This window comes from Eleutherodactylus coqui, chromosome 2 (genome assembly GCF_035609145.1).
Source record: "Eleutherodactylus coqui strain aEleCoq1 chromosome 2, aEleCoq1.hap1, whole genome shotgun sequence".
Lineage (NCBI taxonomy): Eukaryota > Metazoa > Chordata > Amphibia > Anura > Eleutherodactylidae > Eleutherodactylus > Eleutherodactylus coqui.
In genome coordinates, this window is record NC_089838.1 from 252,881,229 (window position 1) to 252,899,304 (window position 18,076).

Consider the following 18,076-nt stretch of genomic DNA (forward strand, 5'->3'; position numbering starts at 1 on the left):
TATTGGGATCCAACCCCGGAGTTGGGGTTCATTTCTGCGTCTCTTCGTATGGTTGTTTCTTGGGGTTTTGGGGGCCCGTTGAGGGCGAGGAGTAGCCAGCCGGTCAATTCCCCACAATTTGAAGAGATGAGCAGCATCCTCTGGTTTAAGTAAAACATGAGTGGTATCATCTTTTCGAATTAGGATTTTGGTAGGAAATCCCCATCTATAAGGAATGCTAGCTTGTCTCAGAGTTGTCGTTATTTCTGCAAATTTTTTCCTTTCAGACATAGTGGCTTGGGAAAGGTCTGCGTACAAACGTATGTTTGAATAAGGAGATGGAAGTTGATTCACTTTCCGGGCCGCCGCCATAAGCGCATCTTTGGTCTGGTAAAAATGAATTCTTGCTATTATGTCCCTTGGGGTTGATTCAGCAATAAATTTGGGTCTGGGAAGTCTGTGCGCTCTGTCGACTATTAGATCTTGTGGGGAAGCCTCTGGAAGAAGTGTACGCATAAGTTGGTTTAGGTATTTAGCAATTTCAGGCGTTGTGATAGACTCTGGAATGCCACGAAACTTTATATTATTTCGCCTATTTCTATCTTCAAGATCCGCAATTTTTGATTTAAGTTGGGAAACTTCATCCGCTAGATCGTAGTGGGCGTCTATGAGAGAATTATGGGATTGTGTGAATTCGCCCATTTTCTTTTCCGTGTGGGCCACACGTTCGCCAATTGCCTCTATTGTGGCTGTGAGAGAAGAGTTGAGCGAAGAGAAACTGGTATATATAGAGTCGCTCAGGGCTGTAATCATGTCCTTTATAAATATCTCAGACGCAGGCTGAGTAGTGGATGGGAAAGATTTAATACATTCTCCCATATGTGGAACTTGGAGACATGAAGAGCTTAAAACACCGTTCCTGGGTTTCTGTTTCAAGGGACTGTCAGAGGGGGAGGGGGAGCCCCCACCACGAGGGGATGAAGAGGGCGCCATCTTGGGGGATGTTGTGTGTGAGTGCATATTCTGGCGTTTCCCCCCTGGCTGTGTATGGTGCGTGGGGGTAGATTTGGCACTCACCCCTCCATCTGCAGCTTGGTTTGAAGAGGATCCTGCAGCGGTATCGGGAGGCGCGCTGTCACTCTCTTCTTCCTCCGACCGTGCGGCAACGCTGCTCGGGGTTTCCCTCCGACGAGCGCTCGGCCCCTCCGGCGCTGAGAAGAACTCCTCAAGTCTCCGTGGCTGGGAGCGGGAAGGTCCGCGGCGAGGCATCGCTGTATGCAGCGGAAGCAGGGGAGACAGAAGGTCACGTTCTGCGTTGGAGAAGTCTCCGGGAAGTGCTGTAAAGTAGCGGTAAGGTGGCTTCTTGGACGGAGCTCCGGGATTACACCTCCATCTTCTCTCACGGACAGGCCACGCCCCCCAACTTTATATCATTTTTATTCATATGTGTTTATAAAGGATTGGAAACACTTAAAGAGTAGCTACTCATAAATCTTTTGGCATGGCATAGTGAGATGTCAGATGTTTTGATCAGCAGTCATCCAGAGGCTAAGATCCCCAGGGCTCCGGATGGTGACCAAAATGGTCATCAATGCACCTCGGAATTTGCATATGGTGACAAGAATTTAGATTTTCTTGCCATATGCAACTAACTCAACACTGACTGTACCTGAAGGAAACTAGTCTGTGATCAAATACCACTGCCTTCTTCCCGCATCCAGCTTTCTCCGTCCCCTTGTCTTAGCTTCATTCAGCTTGAGAGTCAATGCTGGTCTGTAGACAAGACATCCTTGAGGATCACATAGCAGATGCCTTAGTACACAATGAGGAGCACACTGAGTACCGCCTCCGGGCTCAGAGACGACAATGAACCTGCACACCCAAGACAATGTAAGTGGCCACCAGCGATAGTGTGTGCCATTTCAGAGAGCCCTGCAGTGACATCACCTGTCCCTTGTATGATACTATTGATATATATACTGTATTATTGTGGATTCACGTGTAACTTATTTGCAGCAGATTTTATATAGTTGATAAAATCCACAGCAAGTCCGTGAGAAAAAGGTGCACAGTTCTGTGAAGACTTTGTCCCAGATTTTGGTGCGGATCCACAGCTAATTTCACCCCTTCAGTTAAATTCAAATTGAAAAGGGGAAATCTGGTGTGGATCCGCAACAAAATCCACATGAAATGGTGTGAATTTTGATGCAGATTTGCTAGGGATTTTTTTGAGCTGTGGAAAATCTGCATCAAATCAGCTACATGTGAAGGCACCCTAAAGGTATGGTCAGTGCTGCAGAGTTTCCACAGCAGAGTACTCTGTGGCAAATTCTGCAGCATCTTCACATCCAAAAGAGAGTCAAAATCTGCACCATTGGTATGGAGTTTGAGTCGAAATCAGCTGATACTTTTTTAGTCTGGAGTGCTGCCCCATCGACTGCTATAGAGAAAGCTTAGATTGACTGTTTTAGCTGAAGATGAGTGTCTAATATTGTAATCCAAACTGTGAGAGACATGTAAAGATATCTTTAATATTTGCCCGAGGAGAACAGTGATTCCCTCTTCCTCCTTCCTACAGACTGGTGTCTGGCTTTAAAGCAATGACTGCAGTAGAATCCTCCATCATTGCTCAGTCTTATAGAAGACCAAGTTAAGCCATGCCTCCTTGGCTAAACTTCTTCCTGTCTACATCTGACAGTTAAAAATGGAAGAGAAGAAGAGAAGACTTAGAGCTGCTTTCTTTTAAGAAGCTGTAGTTTCTGGTCTGAAGCTGTCAATATCAGTACTTTTATTTTCCTTTCTTTGACTCCTTTCTATGAGCCAGACAATGGAAGGAACAGAAGTGCTGAATCCAGCATCTGCTACACCTGAATGGCTGCAGATGGACCCCATTCACTATAATGGGGTTCATCTGTTTTCTGGTATGCCCTCCGGTATTGTACTGGCCAAAATTGTGCAGCATCTTGAGCTATTTTGTGTGCTATTTAATGCCAGATCTGCTCTGGAACTTCACGTTTATTAGAATATTTGACTTTACGTACAGTATGCTCAATTATATGAGCTGTATCTAAAGACACATCTTCTTTCATATCTAATACTTATCTTTCATGTTGTTCATTAGTCAATATGCCATTTGTAGTAAGAGGCAACCTTTGTACGATAACAGGCATCAAGGACGTTCTTTTATCTCATCAAATGATGTACATCTTGAAGGTTCTTAATGTACTGTAGCAAGATGCCGCCTTATAGAGATCAATTCAAAAGGCTGACTTGCTATGTATATAGTTCTGCTTTGTGTTCTGTAGAGCAGCTGTACTTTTCATTTTATGTTTCATCTTTATATTTGATTTCAGTTAATTTTGTAATGTGTCCTATTAAAGGTATTTTGCCTCTAAAACAGCTGCTGCAAGGTTCTCTACTGGACTGCATAGGGCTATTCCTATGTGAAATCCATACACCTGGATACACCATACACCATGTATGAACTGCAATGCATTTAATGAGCTGACTTTGTCTAGCGGCTGTGCTGCACCATACAGCTGTGCCTGTCTCTGGAGTGGTTGGCTTTCCCGTACACAGGTAGTGCAATCCATATACCACTTGCTTAAAAGTGTTGTACAGAGTTCACATAAGAATATTCCTCTGCGGTCAAGTAGAATACATTACCAAATTCATTGAAATCAAATATAAACTCACATTGGCTTACAGTTCTCTCTAATACAGTGGCCTAGCGCTACAACACATAACAGCAATGTACATGATACCATATTTAACCAGGGTGTCAGACTAGGGGGCGCCCTCCCCTGTGAGACTCGTGGTATTCCCACTGCTTTGTCCACATCAGATCCTCCTGAGCTGTCTCTTCCATGGATTAGCTCCAAGCAGCAGTGTGGCTAGGGGTTTTAACTCCTTTAACCACACCCTTACAGCTGTCCCAGCTAATTAGCAGTTAGTCTACCTATTCTTCAGCCCCTCGCAGGCTGTGTATCACACTTCAACAATATATATATATATATATACACACTCTTTAAGATAGGTAAAAAGGGTTTTGTCATTAAAAAAAAAAAAACATTTCTATAGTCACCTATTCCTCCCCAGACAGACTCCTTACCGCATCTACTCTTCACTAATCTTCTCCAGTCCCCTGGGTCAGCTCAGTGAGTCAGCCATCCAGATCCTCTTCTTCTTGTTATGAAGCCAGCATTCCTCGCATTCTTCTTCCTGCAGGTCAGTGAAGGTTACGTCCCTGTTCACTGGTTAGGAAGAAATGTTGATCTATTGCAGAGACAGCGGGTATGCACAGTCTCTGCAATAGCACCACACTCCCTGCCTGGCTGTGAACTAGTGGCGTAACGTACATTGCCGGGCAGGAAGGAGACTGCCTGTGAATGTACGCTTCGTCACAGGAAGCAGAAGAACCAGCCAGCTGGAGGTGACGTGACCTGGGGGACTGCAGGAGACAGGAGATGATCGTCGGGGAGAAGAAGAAGTAAGAAGGCTGCGTGGGGAGGAATAGGTGAGTAAAGAATTATTTTTTTTAAAGACAGAACCCCTTTAAGGTTGTCATTCATTGGCCAGCCCCATTTTGAACTTTGAAGAATATAGATGTATTCATTCATGATGATTTTCTTATATATTATAAGCACATTTGCTTTGTTTTCTCTCTCTCCACGTGTTCACCATTGCAGTGTTCTTATTATACTAAGTGCAATGACTCTATTAAGGCAATCTGCTTCATCTCACATTTTACCATGCTGTGCAGATGCTACAAAAATCTTACTGTCACTTCACTAAGATAAACGTTAAACAGATAGATTACCACATTTAATTCTTTGCGCAATTAGTCACTGCGTATTAAGACAAAGTCGTGCGATTGTACATTAAGATGACTTCCAGATCAAGCTGTGTAATCATTAAAATAATTACGATGTTTGCCGATGTAGAAAATTTGATATAGACTCCACTAACTAAATTTCTTGTTTAAAGTAACCACTCACTAATTTATGTGCACAATTAGACTTCAGTGTCTACAAGGGTTAATATATGCTATGGAAACCACATTATATACAGTGGTTCTGTACAAAGATTTATTTAATTCGGCAAAGGATAGAAGATCATGTAGTCTATAAAATAGTTACTGTGTGTCAGATTCCTCCAAAAACATAATCAGTACAATTTCACCAGAGCATTGGCCACCACTGTGTGCATCACATCTAAATGCAGATGTGACCTTCTGTAGCTTTCCTCTTGGTTTGACATATCCTTAGTTGAGTGGCATGAAATGACCACCTTTGAAAACAAAAACACTAATTTGTGTTGCTCTGTCGGGAGATAATTACTCTATATATATTCCTATATGCGGCCCCCCAGTGGTTGGTTTGTGGTTGGCAGTCTGCGGAAGGCTTTTCTAGCATGCCATCATATTGTGTTGCACTTATATCATGAAAAATTGAAATCGTTAACCAAAGTTGTAGCAAGAAAAGTGTGGACTGGAGATGAGCGAGTATACTCGCTAAGGGGTAATTACTCGAGCGAACATTGCCCTTAGCGAGTACCTGCCCGCTTGGAAGAAAAGATTCGGCTGCTGACGGGGGGAGGGGAGCGGCGAGGGAGAGCGCGAGGGGGGAACGGAGGGGAGATGTCTCTCTCCCTCTCTCCCCCTCGTTCCCTCCTGCTCACTCCCGCGACTCACTGCTGCCCCGCGCCGGCAGCCGAATGTTTTTTTTCCGAGCGGGCAGGTACTCGCTAAGGGCAATGCTCACTCGAGTAATTACCCTTAGCGAGTATGCTCGCTCATCTCTAGTGTGGACACATCTGTAGATTATTGGAGAAAACCTTGCTCAAAAGTGGACATTTGTGTCTAAAGTAGTACTAGTGCTCGATATCAACAAAAGTCTTATTAGCTAGAATAGATATAGGTAGTCTGTACTTGCTAGACTAATTTTTAAAAAGTTGTCCATGAGTGCTACAAAATTACTGACATCCATGTAGTCTGTGAAAAGCCATAACAGGTTTGGAGAATGCATGTTTAGACCAAAGGGGAAAGGAGGCGGTGCCATGAGTGGGGGTGGAGCCTATCACTACAGAATTTTAAATAGCACTGTGTTAGGCTCTGACCCACATGTCTGGCCTACTTCTTCCTATAGTCTACACATGCATTCACTCATCCTAGGATGGCATACCATAGGATACATGGATGACTGCCATTTTTGTGACATTCCTGGACAACCTTTAACGTTGATGGCCCCCTACATTGAACACAATGATAAAGCAATAAGCATGCCCTAGTGGTGGCTGTAGGCAGTCCAAATATTATCATTTGTCTATGCAGGGGATTTGCTGACTATAACGATATCTACTGACCACTATAACAATATAAACGGACCGTTATAACAATACTAAGAAATTAATCAAGCACAGAACGTTGGATCCAATTAGCTTTAAAGTAAAAAATAATGTTTGAGGGTTTGGTGATCTGAAAACAATATGTAGTAGCAGCGAGCGCTAACACGGTAACTCTTTAATAGGCCCATTGTGTTGTTACTGATGGTAGACCTTTTGGGTCTGGATATAGCTGCTTTCATAGAATTAAACACAATACAGTCCATCAGGTTAAAATAAAAGTCCAGATTTTACATAATTACACCTCATTATGTCTGTGAATTATTTAAGGAGCAAATCGGTTGGCTTTAATTGCTTCTTTTTTTAGGTTTTTATCTGTCCAAAGGGTACCGTTTTTTTCTTTTATCATTTCTTACTACAGATTACTGTTGAATGTTTTGTTTCATAGGCCATTGTAATTAGCCACGTGTATATACATTATTCCTACTTAATGTTAGGGAGCATCCAGTTTGTTGATTAAGAGTTTAGAAGACTCTGTGCCCTCCTGAGTTCTTGTGTGCAGAGCGGAGGATTATTATGTAATAAATTGGTTACATTTTCCCTGAAGCTTTCTTATGTTATTAGTAATTTGACGTATTACAAACCTCAATTAAAACTGTTTTATAAAACATTTGTTATAATAGATCTGCTTTTCAGACCCCATGCCAGGGGAAAAGTCTTCAATATAGTCGGTAATTTAAATCTACCCAATGGACACCTGAGGACACGGCTATTGAAAGAAATCAGAAGAGATATTATGTCATCAGAATGTTAAAAATACTGTAGTGGAACTTCAGGGCCTCGATACACACAAAAAATCTGCAGTTGGCTATAATAGGAGCAAAGTGGATGAAATGTTCATTGACCTGTAGTGTGGATCTACCATGCTCGATCCTCCTTTCTCGCGATATCTAGCGCTGGGGAAGAAATTGGCACGTTTGCTGACATTTACCCGATGAGCTATAGCTGCATGCAGGGATATGTACACATTTCTAATGTAAATGGTAGATGGTATAATGCTTGGCAGCACCACCTATGAGAAGGTAGCTTTCCTACAAGTCAATGTTCGACCTTTTAACAGGGTAAAACCAGAGTCTTCTCCAGAAGGTAAAGATAACCATGTACAGACAGGCTGTTTCCCAGTTTTGACTTCTCAGTGTGCAATAATTTTTTGGGTGAGAGGCCTATGATGTGGGTCAGGAAGGGTACACAATTTCCTTGTGGAGACTGCCTAGTAGGTGTGAGGAGACTTAAAAGGCCATGCAATGCTCTTCTGAGAAATTAGGTATGCAAATAGAAGGTGGTACAATGTCTCTGCAGCTCCACCTTTTAAAAGGTAGGCATACCAAATTTCCCAGAGGAGCATTGCATGGTCCTTTAAGTCTCCTTATGCCTACTAGGCAGTCTCCACAAGGAGAAACTACATTTCTAATATAATTATGTTGATCTTAGTTGCAGGGGAAGTCATGTGAATGGAATATGTACGGAGACATTGATTCCTACTATAAGCATTCTTGCCCATGGATGCACTGTATGTTAACTATTCACTTACTCCCCTCCCAGAACCCCATCACTACCACATCCTTTCCTTCCCTGAGGTTAGAACTTTTGGTTAAATGCAGTCAACTTTTAATTTACCTAGCCATTCAGAATATCTTTCACAATGGACACGCATTTACTATGTCTCTTCTTACTGCATCACCGGTGCTGCAGAGTGTTCCCCGCCAGTGAGCAGGATATCCAATAATCACCGGCTAGTCAGAGAAGACGCTGCACATATACGGTGTCATCTATAGTTTTTCAGGTGCAAAATCAAATTAATCATGCAATTCTCCACTTGTCAGTATATTAGAACAGTGTTTTTCAATTTCAGTCCTCAAACCCCGCAATAGGTCACATTTTCGGGATCTCCATAGTATCCTTCATTTAAGGTTTGCTACATATATTCTACATTTTGGTGGATGTGGAAAGCTTTATAACAAAAGGGTTCATGAGGTAATGCCTTCAAGAGGCTGTCTAGTAAAAGAATGTTTAACTTCTGTTAGGAAAGAATGAGCTAATAGAGGGGTTACCCACTTCAGAACCCTCATCTATAAAAAGTGTCTTAGTATGAAGAACTTGGCATGTCTGTTACAGACAGGTGAGTGATAATATGCTGCAACAGTAAGCAGGTGGATGCACGCATCCAAACTCAGGGTTCAACGGGCCTTACAGCACAAGAGGCACCACATCACAGTCCATTGGTAGACACAAGGGATCAATTATATACAAAAGCAGTCTCTGATTTTGGTGGTTAGTCTTTAGAGAAACCTCCCTGTTACAGTGGTTATTAAAGTTGGCTGTTTTTTCTCAGGGTTTCCTGTGCATTACCCATTCTGCAGTTCCAGAGCAGTAGAGGCTAAAGTACAGACAGTACTAACTCCTGTTGATGCAGTGGCAGTAAATGTGTTAGTATTCTTCTTCTGGACTCCAGGATAATCACATGGCACCTTCTAGGCTGTTCTGCACATTCACCTGCCACAACAACTGCTGAACCTTGCCCTTACAATTGAACCCCCAACCTAGCCTTTGCAGATGCCCTTCACCATACCCCCAGCAGAGGAATGCCACTGCTCATGCAGCATAAACTGTGCTGACTTCCCAAAGATGGCTCTTACTTCATTCTATATATCAGACCCCTCCTCATGATGATGTAACTCTCGACACACTGGGCGTGTCACCAAGAGGACCAGTAGTATTTCCTACTGTTGCACAATCTTCTGGACTGATGACACTCCAATCGCTTCACTACCTACATCAGGGAAAGGGGTAGGGCTTGCCATGGCCGCTGAAGCAGCAGCGCCATTTGTTTTTTAAGCAGCAGTAGCCAAGGGTTTCTGTACTTTGTACATATCTAAGCCGTTCATGAATTATCCATTTATTTCAATGAGTTTATTTAGCTGAACACTTCAGTGAGGAATTGAACACATCCTGCTGTGTTTCCTCACAAATTACAGCTGACTGCAGGACCACCAGCAGCAGGAGACCCTGTAATTGACTTATCATTGAGGGGCCCTTGAAATAGAGTGGGTGGTGGTATCACGATGCAGATTCAGGATACAATGCAGCAAAAGGAGTTACAAAACAAAACAATATATTTTTTTATGAACAAAGGAATGAAAATGAATAATACTATAATATCTAGTAATTAAACTGCTGCACTGGAATCACCTATTGCTAACCGTGGCTACCTACATCCTAAGATTTATATTACTTTATGCATGATAAGACAATAATAAGTTGTCCTTAGTATGTAATATCAACACCTGCGAATAGTATAACAATATCAATAATAACAAAGCCTGATTAGTCCCATGAGTTCAAAGATATCAACAATGGAATGTAATATATGGTTTGTCTAGTACATTAAAATGGAACTCCAGCATTAATGTCTCTAGTTTTTAGGCTCAATTCCTTTTAGAATAACTCTTTCAATTCCCATCTGAGTGATCAAACCCAGATATTGCTAAAAACTGTAAAAAGATTTACTACTGTCTCTATCATTATTAGCAGCAGGCTTTCTGGCTCACTATTATGTCCTTAGGGTGTGTACACCTGATGGTTTTACTGAGGCCAGCCTCACTTACAGCTTGGTGCTAATGAACTTCTCGATATCCTCCTTGGTCTTTGTCTGTTGCTCTACAGTGCAAACCTGAGCTCTTTTTGGCCTCCACACGATTCCTCTCCTTGGATCCCAGCGTCACCTAGCCAGTTCAGCAGCAGCTTCTTGGACAGTCTCTCTTGCAGCCCTAGTGTTCTCTACAGACTCTGGTACTCTAAATCTGCAGTGCCACTCCTGGCTGCATTGCACTCCTACTCTGCCCTCCCGTGGGCCTCTGCTGCGGCTGTCCTGGCAGCACACTGTAGCACCTCAGCTTACTCAATTGTTCCTGTGCTCTGCCTGTGGCACAGCAAATTCCTTTTTATTGAAGAGGTCCCAACCAATCAGTCCCTGACCTTGAGACATGCTTAGTTTTGCTTTGCTGAAATTTGGTGCAATTTCTGGCGCATGCAGTATTTTTCGTAGCTCATCAACATGGTAACAACTTAACCTTTGAAGGCAACCCCTTACACTAACTTAAAGGGATAGTTCAAAGCAGACAAATCCTTTAATTAACATTACTCTCACTATTGAAATGTATGTTTGCTATATTGAAACCTCTGTCAGTTATCTATACAACAAGCAACCCTCTAACATTTGTAAAAGCAATCAAAACATGTTTTTTTTTCTTTCAGTCATTCCGAAAGTCACAAAACACTTGTTATCCAACCCCGTGTTCACCTGCATCGTTCTTGCGGCTTGCATGGAGATTGCTGTGGTAGCTGGCTTTGCAGCATTCCTCGGAAAGTATCTAGAACAACAGTTCAACCTGACAACCTCATCTGCTAATCAACTGCTAGGTAAGAGGTAGAAAAAAGATGTTACTAGCCAAAAACTTGGCGCCAAGCTGCATTCCCTACAGTGTCATAACCCTAGTAAAAATTATGCAGATGGTGCAACAAAAGATGGTATTTAATGATTAACTGGGTTTTCTGAGCATTTACTATTGATGACCTCTCTTTAGGATCTGTATGGACATTCAGCCCCCCTATACTGATCAGTTCATGGGGGATCCCGAGTGGCAGAACCCGCTGATCAGCTATTGACGACTTATCCTAAGGTTAGGTCATCAAGAGTAAATGCCCTGAAAACCCCTTTAAAAGTGACTCTTCTTCTTCTTCTCTCCTGTACTGCTAAGCAATTTTCAGTCTCGCTAAAAAAAATGACAAAGCGTACTTTATGTCGTATTGACTTCAGTTTTCTTTAGCGCACTTTGTCATTGATCCTTAATAGTCATATATTGTATTTAATAACTTAGTAACATAATGTTATGGTTCTGAAGAACCTTCAGTGCCAGAATGAATGCATAATACTAGGGTCCTGTCTTAATTTATGTGATTGACCCTACTCTATTGCATATTTTAACAGTGTATTTAAGGGACCTATAAAGACACCACTTTGCCTTTCTCATCTATATATTGCTTAATCTAGAAAAACAATTGGGAAGTGTTGAGGTGTCAATTGGATATATTCCAGTGCACTTTGTCATTTGGCTGCTTAGGTATTTCATTTCAACATTCATCCATTGTGTAAGTGTTATACTGAAATATAAAGTAGACAGCCCATCAGTTAGAGTGTAGGCAAAATGAAAAGAGAAGTTATATATGGAAGATGCTGGACTGGTATAAGCTAAGATAACTACAGTAGACCCAATTCTACAAGCCTGTAAATCCAGTACATTAAAGGTACAGTAACTGCATAAGAGCAGGTAATGGCACTGTAAATGCTTTTTTAAATGTTTTTTCCACATTTTATTATGGAATGCAAATGGCTGTATGGTATTGCACTGCAGCGTCCCGTAGGGTGACCCTGGATACAGAGCGTACGTTGAGGAGCTGGGAGGGCAAGATGTTGACTTGTCACGGTGGCACTTACCACGCTCCTTCCCGGAGGGATGCATGTAGCCTCGGCCAGGGCAGCGCTGGCCGTCTTCTGGACACCCCTTGGATAGAGATGCCCAATAAACTGAAGAACAGGGATAGCAGATGTCACAGGTGACGCCACCGTTCTGTTACCCACCGGTATGACCCTCAGCGGTAAATAAATGGAGCTGCAGATAGAAGTAATGTACCTCAGGTCCCCGGGAATGGTCAGGGCCTGGCAAAACCTTACTAGAACAACTTCTAGTATACAAGGCACAAATGACAATGATTTGCAGACCTGAGAGTACCCGGTGATCCCAGACTTCAGGATGGCTGAATGTGACAAATAAATGGGTGTACCTCTATGCGGCGATCCCAGACTTCAGGACGGCCACATAGGAAAGAAATGAATAAAGAGTACCTCTGCACTATGCCTTGGAAGTGGTACCTGCTTCTTGCTCACGCTCTCTATCTCTCTTTAATTTGTGCTCACTCCTCTCTCATCTCTGGAACATACACTCTCAGGGAACCTCTCTTCTTCCTGCATTCTTCACCACATGAGGGTTGAAGGTACCCCCATGTGACTGTCACTCTCAGGAACCCAGAAGAAGAACTCAGAACTCTGAAGAATGGACCCTCTTACCCGATTCTCCAATAAATTCAGTGTAAAAAAAAAATGTCACAAAGTTTTCCAAAACTGCAACATACCCTAAAAACGGGTGCTTTTTTTTGATCTGCACTGGGATTTTATGAAACAAAAGTGTGACAAAACCTTAGTATGTGGGTGTAGTTTAAGAAGTCACTGTTGGTCATTTCATATGAAGGGTGTACATAATGTATGATACCGTATGCACAGCCTTTGCAAAAGGCAGACCAAAAAATGATCATACTTCTTATTAGCCCTGTGACTTGCTTATAGATTCCTGTTGACCAAGGAATAGTGAGGGTCTTACTTTTTGCTAATTGGCTGTTGAGGAGCAGAAGAACCAAACCTAGTTCTATAGTGGGGCCCTATGCAGTCTATGTCCACCTCTAACACATGCAGTGACTCGTTACAGTCAACTGTTGTAGCACCGGTCTGTTTTGAAACCATAAGTTCTTTCTTTGGGGCATCCAAGAAGTCAGGTGAATTAGATTTCAAAGTTGAAAAATTACTTCCTTGCAAAGTGACTTATCATATAAGTCCCACTATAATAAATTTATTACTGAGCAAGCAATATTCAAGAGAGGTTGTTTTTTGACCTATATAAAGCACAAAGGATCCCAAGTTTAATTCACATTACATTTATTCAATGTGAGCCCCGTGGGTGACATGGCAAACATTGATGCAGTAATCAAACTCCTTCCAGACTCTTCCCAACATGTCTGATGTCACAGTGTCTACGGCTTCCTGAATTCTTACACGCAATTCATCAAGGTTGCATGGCACAGTTTTGTCCTTGAGGTGGACCCACAAGTCAGGCTTGGTTGTTTCTCCATGCTCTTCCTATCCATTAATAAGGCAGAGCATAATTGAGGTAGGAACAAATTTGAAGGTGAAAGTAGGGTGGTGCACTGACCTGCTGGTAGACATAATCATTGGAATCATCATTTACCAATTTTCCAGCATGTGTAGATGGGAAAGGTCCAAATAAGAAGAGCCTGTACAGTTTGTGCAGAGACATGGTATAGAAGACATTCCATTTTGGTTAGTCATGCTCGTGCTCAATCGTGGCGTGGGGACTCTCAGTTCTCCAAATTCTGTAATTCTACCTATTCACCTTCCAACTAATGTGGATAAAACCTGGGATCCTTGTGCATCATAGAAATCAGAAAACAGCCTCTCATGTATGCTGGTGGCTGAGTAATAAATGTAGTATAGTGTTGGTATTTACTTTAGAGATACCCTGTATGACAAAGTTTCATATTTTTGGGGGGTGCTTCTTTAGAAAAGTTTTAAAAATCAGATTAACCCTTTATTCTTTATGTACATAAAACTTGAAAACCTCTTTTAGAGACTTTATAATAACAATGTCTTGTGTTGTTGTAGGAATGACAGCAATACCATGTGCATGCTTGGGCATCTTCCTTGGCGGACTTCTTGTGAAGAAACTAAGTCTATCTGCTCTGGGAGCAATTAGAATGGCGATGCTAGTCAATCTGGTTTCCACTGCATGCTATGTGTCTTTTCTCTTCTTGGGCTGTGACACTGGTCCAGTAGCCGGAGTGACTGTTCCCTATGGAAACCGGTGAGCACTCTTCCTAATATAGCAAGTTTATTTCCTTCCACATATATTGGCTATTCAGCGATGCATTTTTTACTGTTATATGAAGGTCAAGTTTACGTAATTCATTGGATGAAACAGATGTCACTAAACGATTTTATAGCCGCGCCGCTTTATAACACAAGCTCCATAGAACAAGCTGTTAAACACAGGCAGCCAATATTTTAGGATGTTCTTTATAAAAGAGCGGAGTTAAAACTGACACAATTACTCTTCTTATTGCTGGGCTGGCATAAATCTCGTCTTTGCTGCAGTCTGGACATGCCACGTTTAGTCATCTTAAGTTATGTAGATTTTATTTTTCAGCAGGCGACTGGGATAAACAAGCCGTGAGACAAACCAAAAGACACGGGCATGTATCCGATTTATTCACAGCTTTATTAGGCGCCAAAAACCATTTTTACGATAAACCTAAAAAGGTTCCTGTAATGTCCTGCTCTACACTCCATCTCAGTGCTTGAGTGTTGGTTGCACACCTTGATTTAAGGGCCCATCCTATGTATCAATTGAGTATTCTTGGTTTATTATGTTGTGCGCAATAATATATATATATATTTTTTTTTAATTCATAACTCTGGCTTGTATTCACTGTAGTTCGGCGTTTTCATTTGTGAAGTGCACTGTCTTCCATGGCCTGTAGGAGGCAGTGTAAAGTGACACTTGTACTTCAAGAATCCTCAATATTTTCTAAAAACTAGTAAATCTTAGCATTAAAATGATGATAGTTAAAGGGTGTAACTTATAGGGTTTCAAAGCTTGCACTCATACCCTAGCCCTGGAGCCTCAGGGGACCTGAAAGTCTCTTTGCCTCATATGAGGGGCTGGTATTATAAATGTTGCAAAATTAGTTAGGACACCCTGTTACACATTTGCATTGGACACAAGGAGCTTTAAGTTACACTTCTGGTGATAGTGCCTTCTCTTGGTGCTACACACAATCAAATCAGTCTCTGGCATTGGTTTATGCTATCTCAAAACTCTTTCCCTGATGAAGAACACTTACTGTTGAGAAAGGAAGCATGACTCTTGCATAATTCTCACAGGCCACTGTACGAATGCTATGGTGCCTATAAAAAGGTACTTTACACCACCCCTTAAAATAATGAGATTAGACTGGCAATACATACAGGTGTAGCAAAGTTTAGCATAACATTTAGGGTTCGGTCAGATGAACGTTGATACTTCTCAAAAAGAGAAGTATCTATTACTGTTAGGACCCATCCATAAGCATAGTCTCCTGATTGTTAGCAGATGGGCCCGCATACTTTGATCAAAATATGATCTAAGATATTAGATGTGTATGAGTGCTGTTGCCACGTTTTGCTGCTTATTATGACAGCCCTGGTTTCAGTGCACCTGTACATTTAAATTAAGTTGTTGGAAGTGCTGACTTTGTGTTTTTTATAATTTAAAGTAAAGCTGCCAGCCTTTTCATGCTAACCATACCACGGGTAATATGAACCCAGCACAGATATGCCCATTTGGCCCAGGTATGTTTTTTTCTGAAGCGCTACAGCATTTCAGCAAAAAACATACTTAGAAGCTTAAAGGGGTTGTCTCGCGGTGAAAGCAAAAAAAAAAATTTTCCACTTACCCCAAAGAAAGAAAGCATAGGTTAGTTTTTAAAAAGCACATTGCACTTACCTGCATCAGCGTTCTGCAGCTTCTTCTATTCTTCTTTTAAAGATGGCGCCGCTGGTCTTCTCCCACGGTGCACCGCGGGTCTTCTCCCATGGTGCACCGTGGATTTTCTTCTCCTTCCTTGCGTTCCATTGCCGATTCCAGCCTCCTGATTGGCTGGAATTGGCACACGTGACGGGGCGGAGCTACGATGACGACGCGGTGAGCAGCTCTCCGGCACGAGCGGCCCCATTCACCAGGCAGAAGACCGCACAGCGCAAGCGCGTCTAAAAAAGCAAGAAGCCAGCGAAATTAGACGGAGCCATGGAGACGGGGACGCTAGCAACGGAGCAGGTAAGTGAATAACTTCTGTATGCCTCATATTTAATGCACGATGTATATTACAAAGTGCATTAATATGGCCATACAGAAGTGTATAACCCCACTTGCTTTCGCGAGACAACCCCTTTAAGGCCGGCTGCACACGACTGGGTCGGATTTTGAAAGCGGGATCCTGCATCGCACTCCGACCCTGTGCCCGGCCGGCGACCCTGCATACCTGCCTTTCTTTATCTTCTCCTCTACGGCGGATGGTCCGGACGGCTCGATGTCAGACATGGGCAGTACAGATTTCCCAACGCCGCTACTGGGCAATAATGTGAGTCCCGCTACCTTTCCGCAATGTTAATTGTGGAAGGGCTGCGGGTCGAACAGCTTCCATTGAAATCAATGGAAAATGTCTGTGCAGAATATGCACAAAAATAGAACATGCTGTGATTTTTCCTCTGTGAGCGGAAAAAAGCAATTGATTTCTGTTCATATGTAGGAAAAAGCACTTTTTCATAGCAAGGTATTTGCTGCGGAACCCAGAGGTGGACGCCCGCCCCGGATTCCACAATTCTAATCCGGCCAGGTGCAGCTGGCCTTACTTGTAGCTCAGTCCACAGAGCTCTTGAATCAAAGAGGCAGGTCACAGTGGGCTCTCCCTGTCAATGCCATCAAGACTGACAGATCTTCTCACTGTTTGTGTATAGGGAGAGAGCTCTATGTAAGTCAACAAGCTGCAGGCCGGGAGAACCCGACATGGCCCACCTCTTTGACTCGCAGCTCTGTTCCAGCTGAGCTCTGAGTCAAACTACTAAGTATGTTTTTTTTTCTGAAGCATTTCAGATCTCAACATATATGGGCCCGGATGGGCATTTCTGTCCCAGGTTAATGCTGCCATGATTCGGGCAGCATGAACCTGGTGACATGTCCTCCTTTGATTACAGTGTGCTACAATGCTATAAATTGAGTTATCACAATGCACCAGTCATGTTAACAATTCCAACATCTGTACAAAAACAGGATCTCAGTAAAGCAAGAACTTCATTTCCGGCACCCTTACCAAGACAGATTTACACGGTAGATGTAGATTATGATTGCTACATCAGAAATAGCTACTTTACAAAAAAAACTAAAAATCTATCTCATGCAGTCCTAGCATTTACTGCTTGTTGTTCTGTTCAAAGAACCTTTTTTCTGCTTGAATCAGCAATAAATGTCATACCTGCCGTTTCACAGTCCTTTCGACTACAGTACGCTGCTTTTTCTCGACAATGATTGCTCATTTTAATGGTACTTGGTAAAATGACAGATCATAACCAATGTTCTGGACTCGTACGTTACAGCTGTCACTTGAAAGCTCACTCATTGGTTTATGAAACAAATGTGAATTGTTCCAGCTGGATTGTAAAATGACAATGAAAGGCAGAAAGTGGCAATTATAAAATAATCGCCTGTCTACATACTATAGACGCCTTTCCTTAAACCTTAACAATAGAATGTGTTCATGACCCGTAACTTGAGTCTGAATAAAACAGCAGAACGTATACGCTAGATCATTTTTACTGGGAGGTAAATATAATAGACTAGATGTATAAATACATTTCTGTGAATATAGAAGCCATCGAGTGAACGCAATGTTAAATGAAAGGGTATTCATTACTGTAGCGGCCAGGTGTCGCACACTTGAGAATAGAGTTAAAGGCATTTTATTGCAAAATTATAGTGAATTCGACACATTTTTTGCAATAATCTCCATGATTGCCCCATTTATCTCAATGGGGCTTGGGGAAAACCATAGTGTTGCCACAGTAACTACAAAAGTATGAAAACTGTTTTCTGTTGCAAACATTTCTGCAACAAATCTGCTACTTGTGAATATATCCTTAGATGGCATTATTTGGTGTTGAGTCTGGGTCAGTCAACAGGTCAAAGTATATCAAGGAACTTACAAACTCTTGTCAGTCCTAGCAAAGATTGGAAAATATTGTTATGGTGTAGTGGAA

The 18,076-nt window shown here is 42.2% G+C and overlaps 1 protein-coding gene across 1 annotated transcript in view; it reads left to right on the forward strand.

Moving 5' to 3' along the window:
• SLCO3A1 (solute carrier organic anion transporter family member 3A1) overlaps window positions 1-18,076 on the forward strand; it is a 321,797-nt gene that overhangs the window by 255,216 nt on the left and 48,505 nt on the right. The window contains exons 5-6 of the mRNA XM_066589985.1: window positions 10,636-10,800; window positions 13,892-14,090. Coding sequence (XP_066446082.1) covers window positions 10,636-10,800; window positions 13,892-14,090 — 364 coding nt within the window. The remainder of the gene's footprint in view (window positions 1-10,635; window positions 10,801-13,891; window positions 14,091-18,076) is intronic.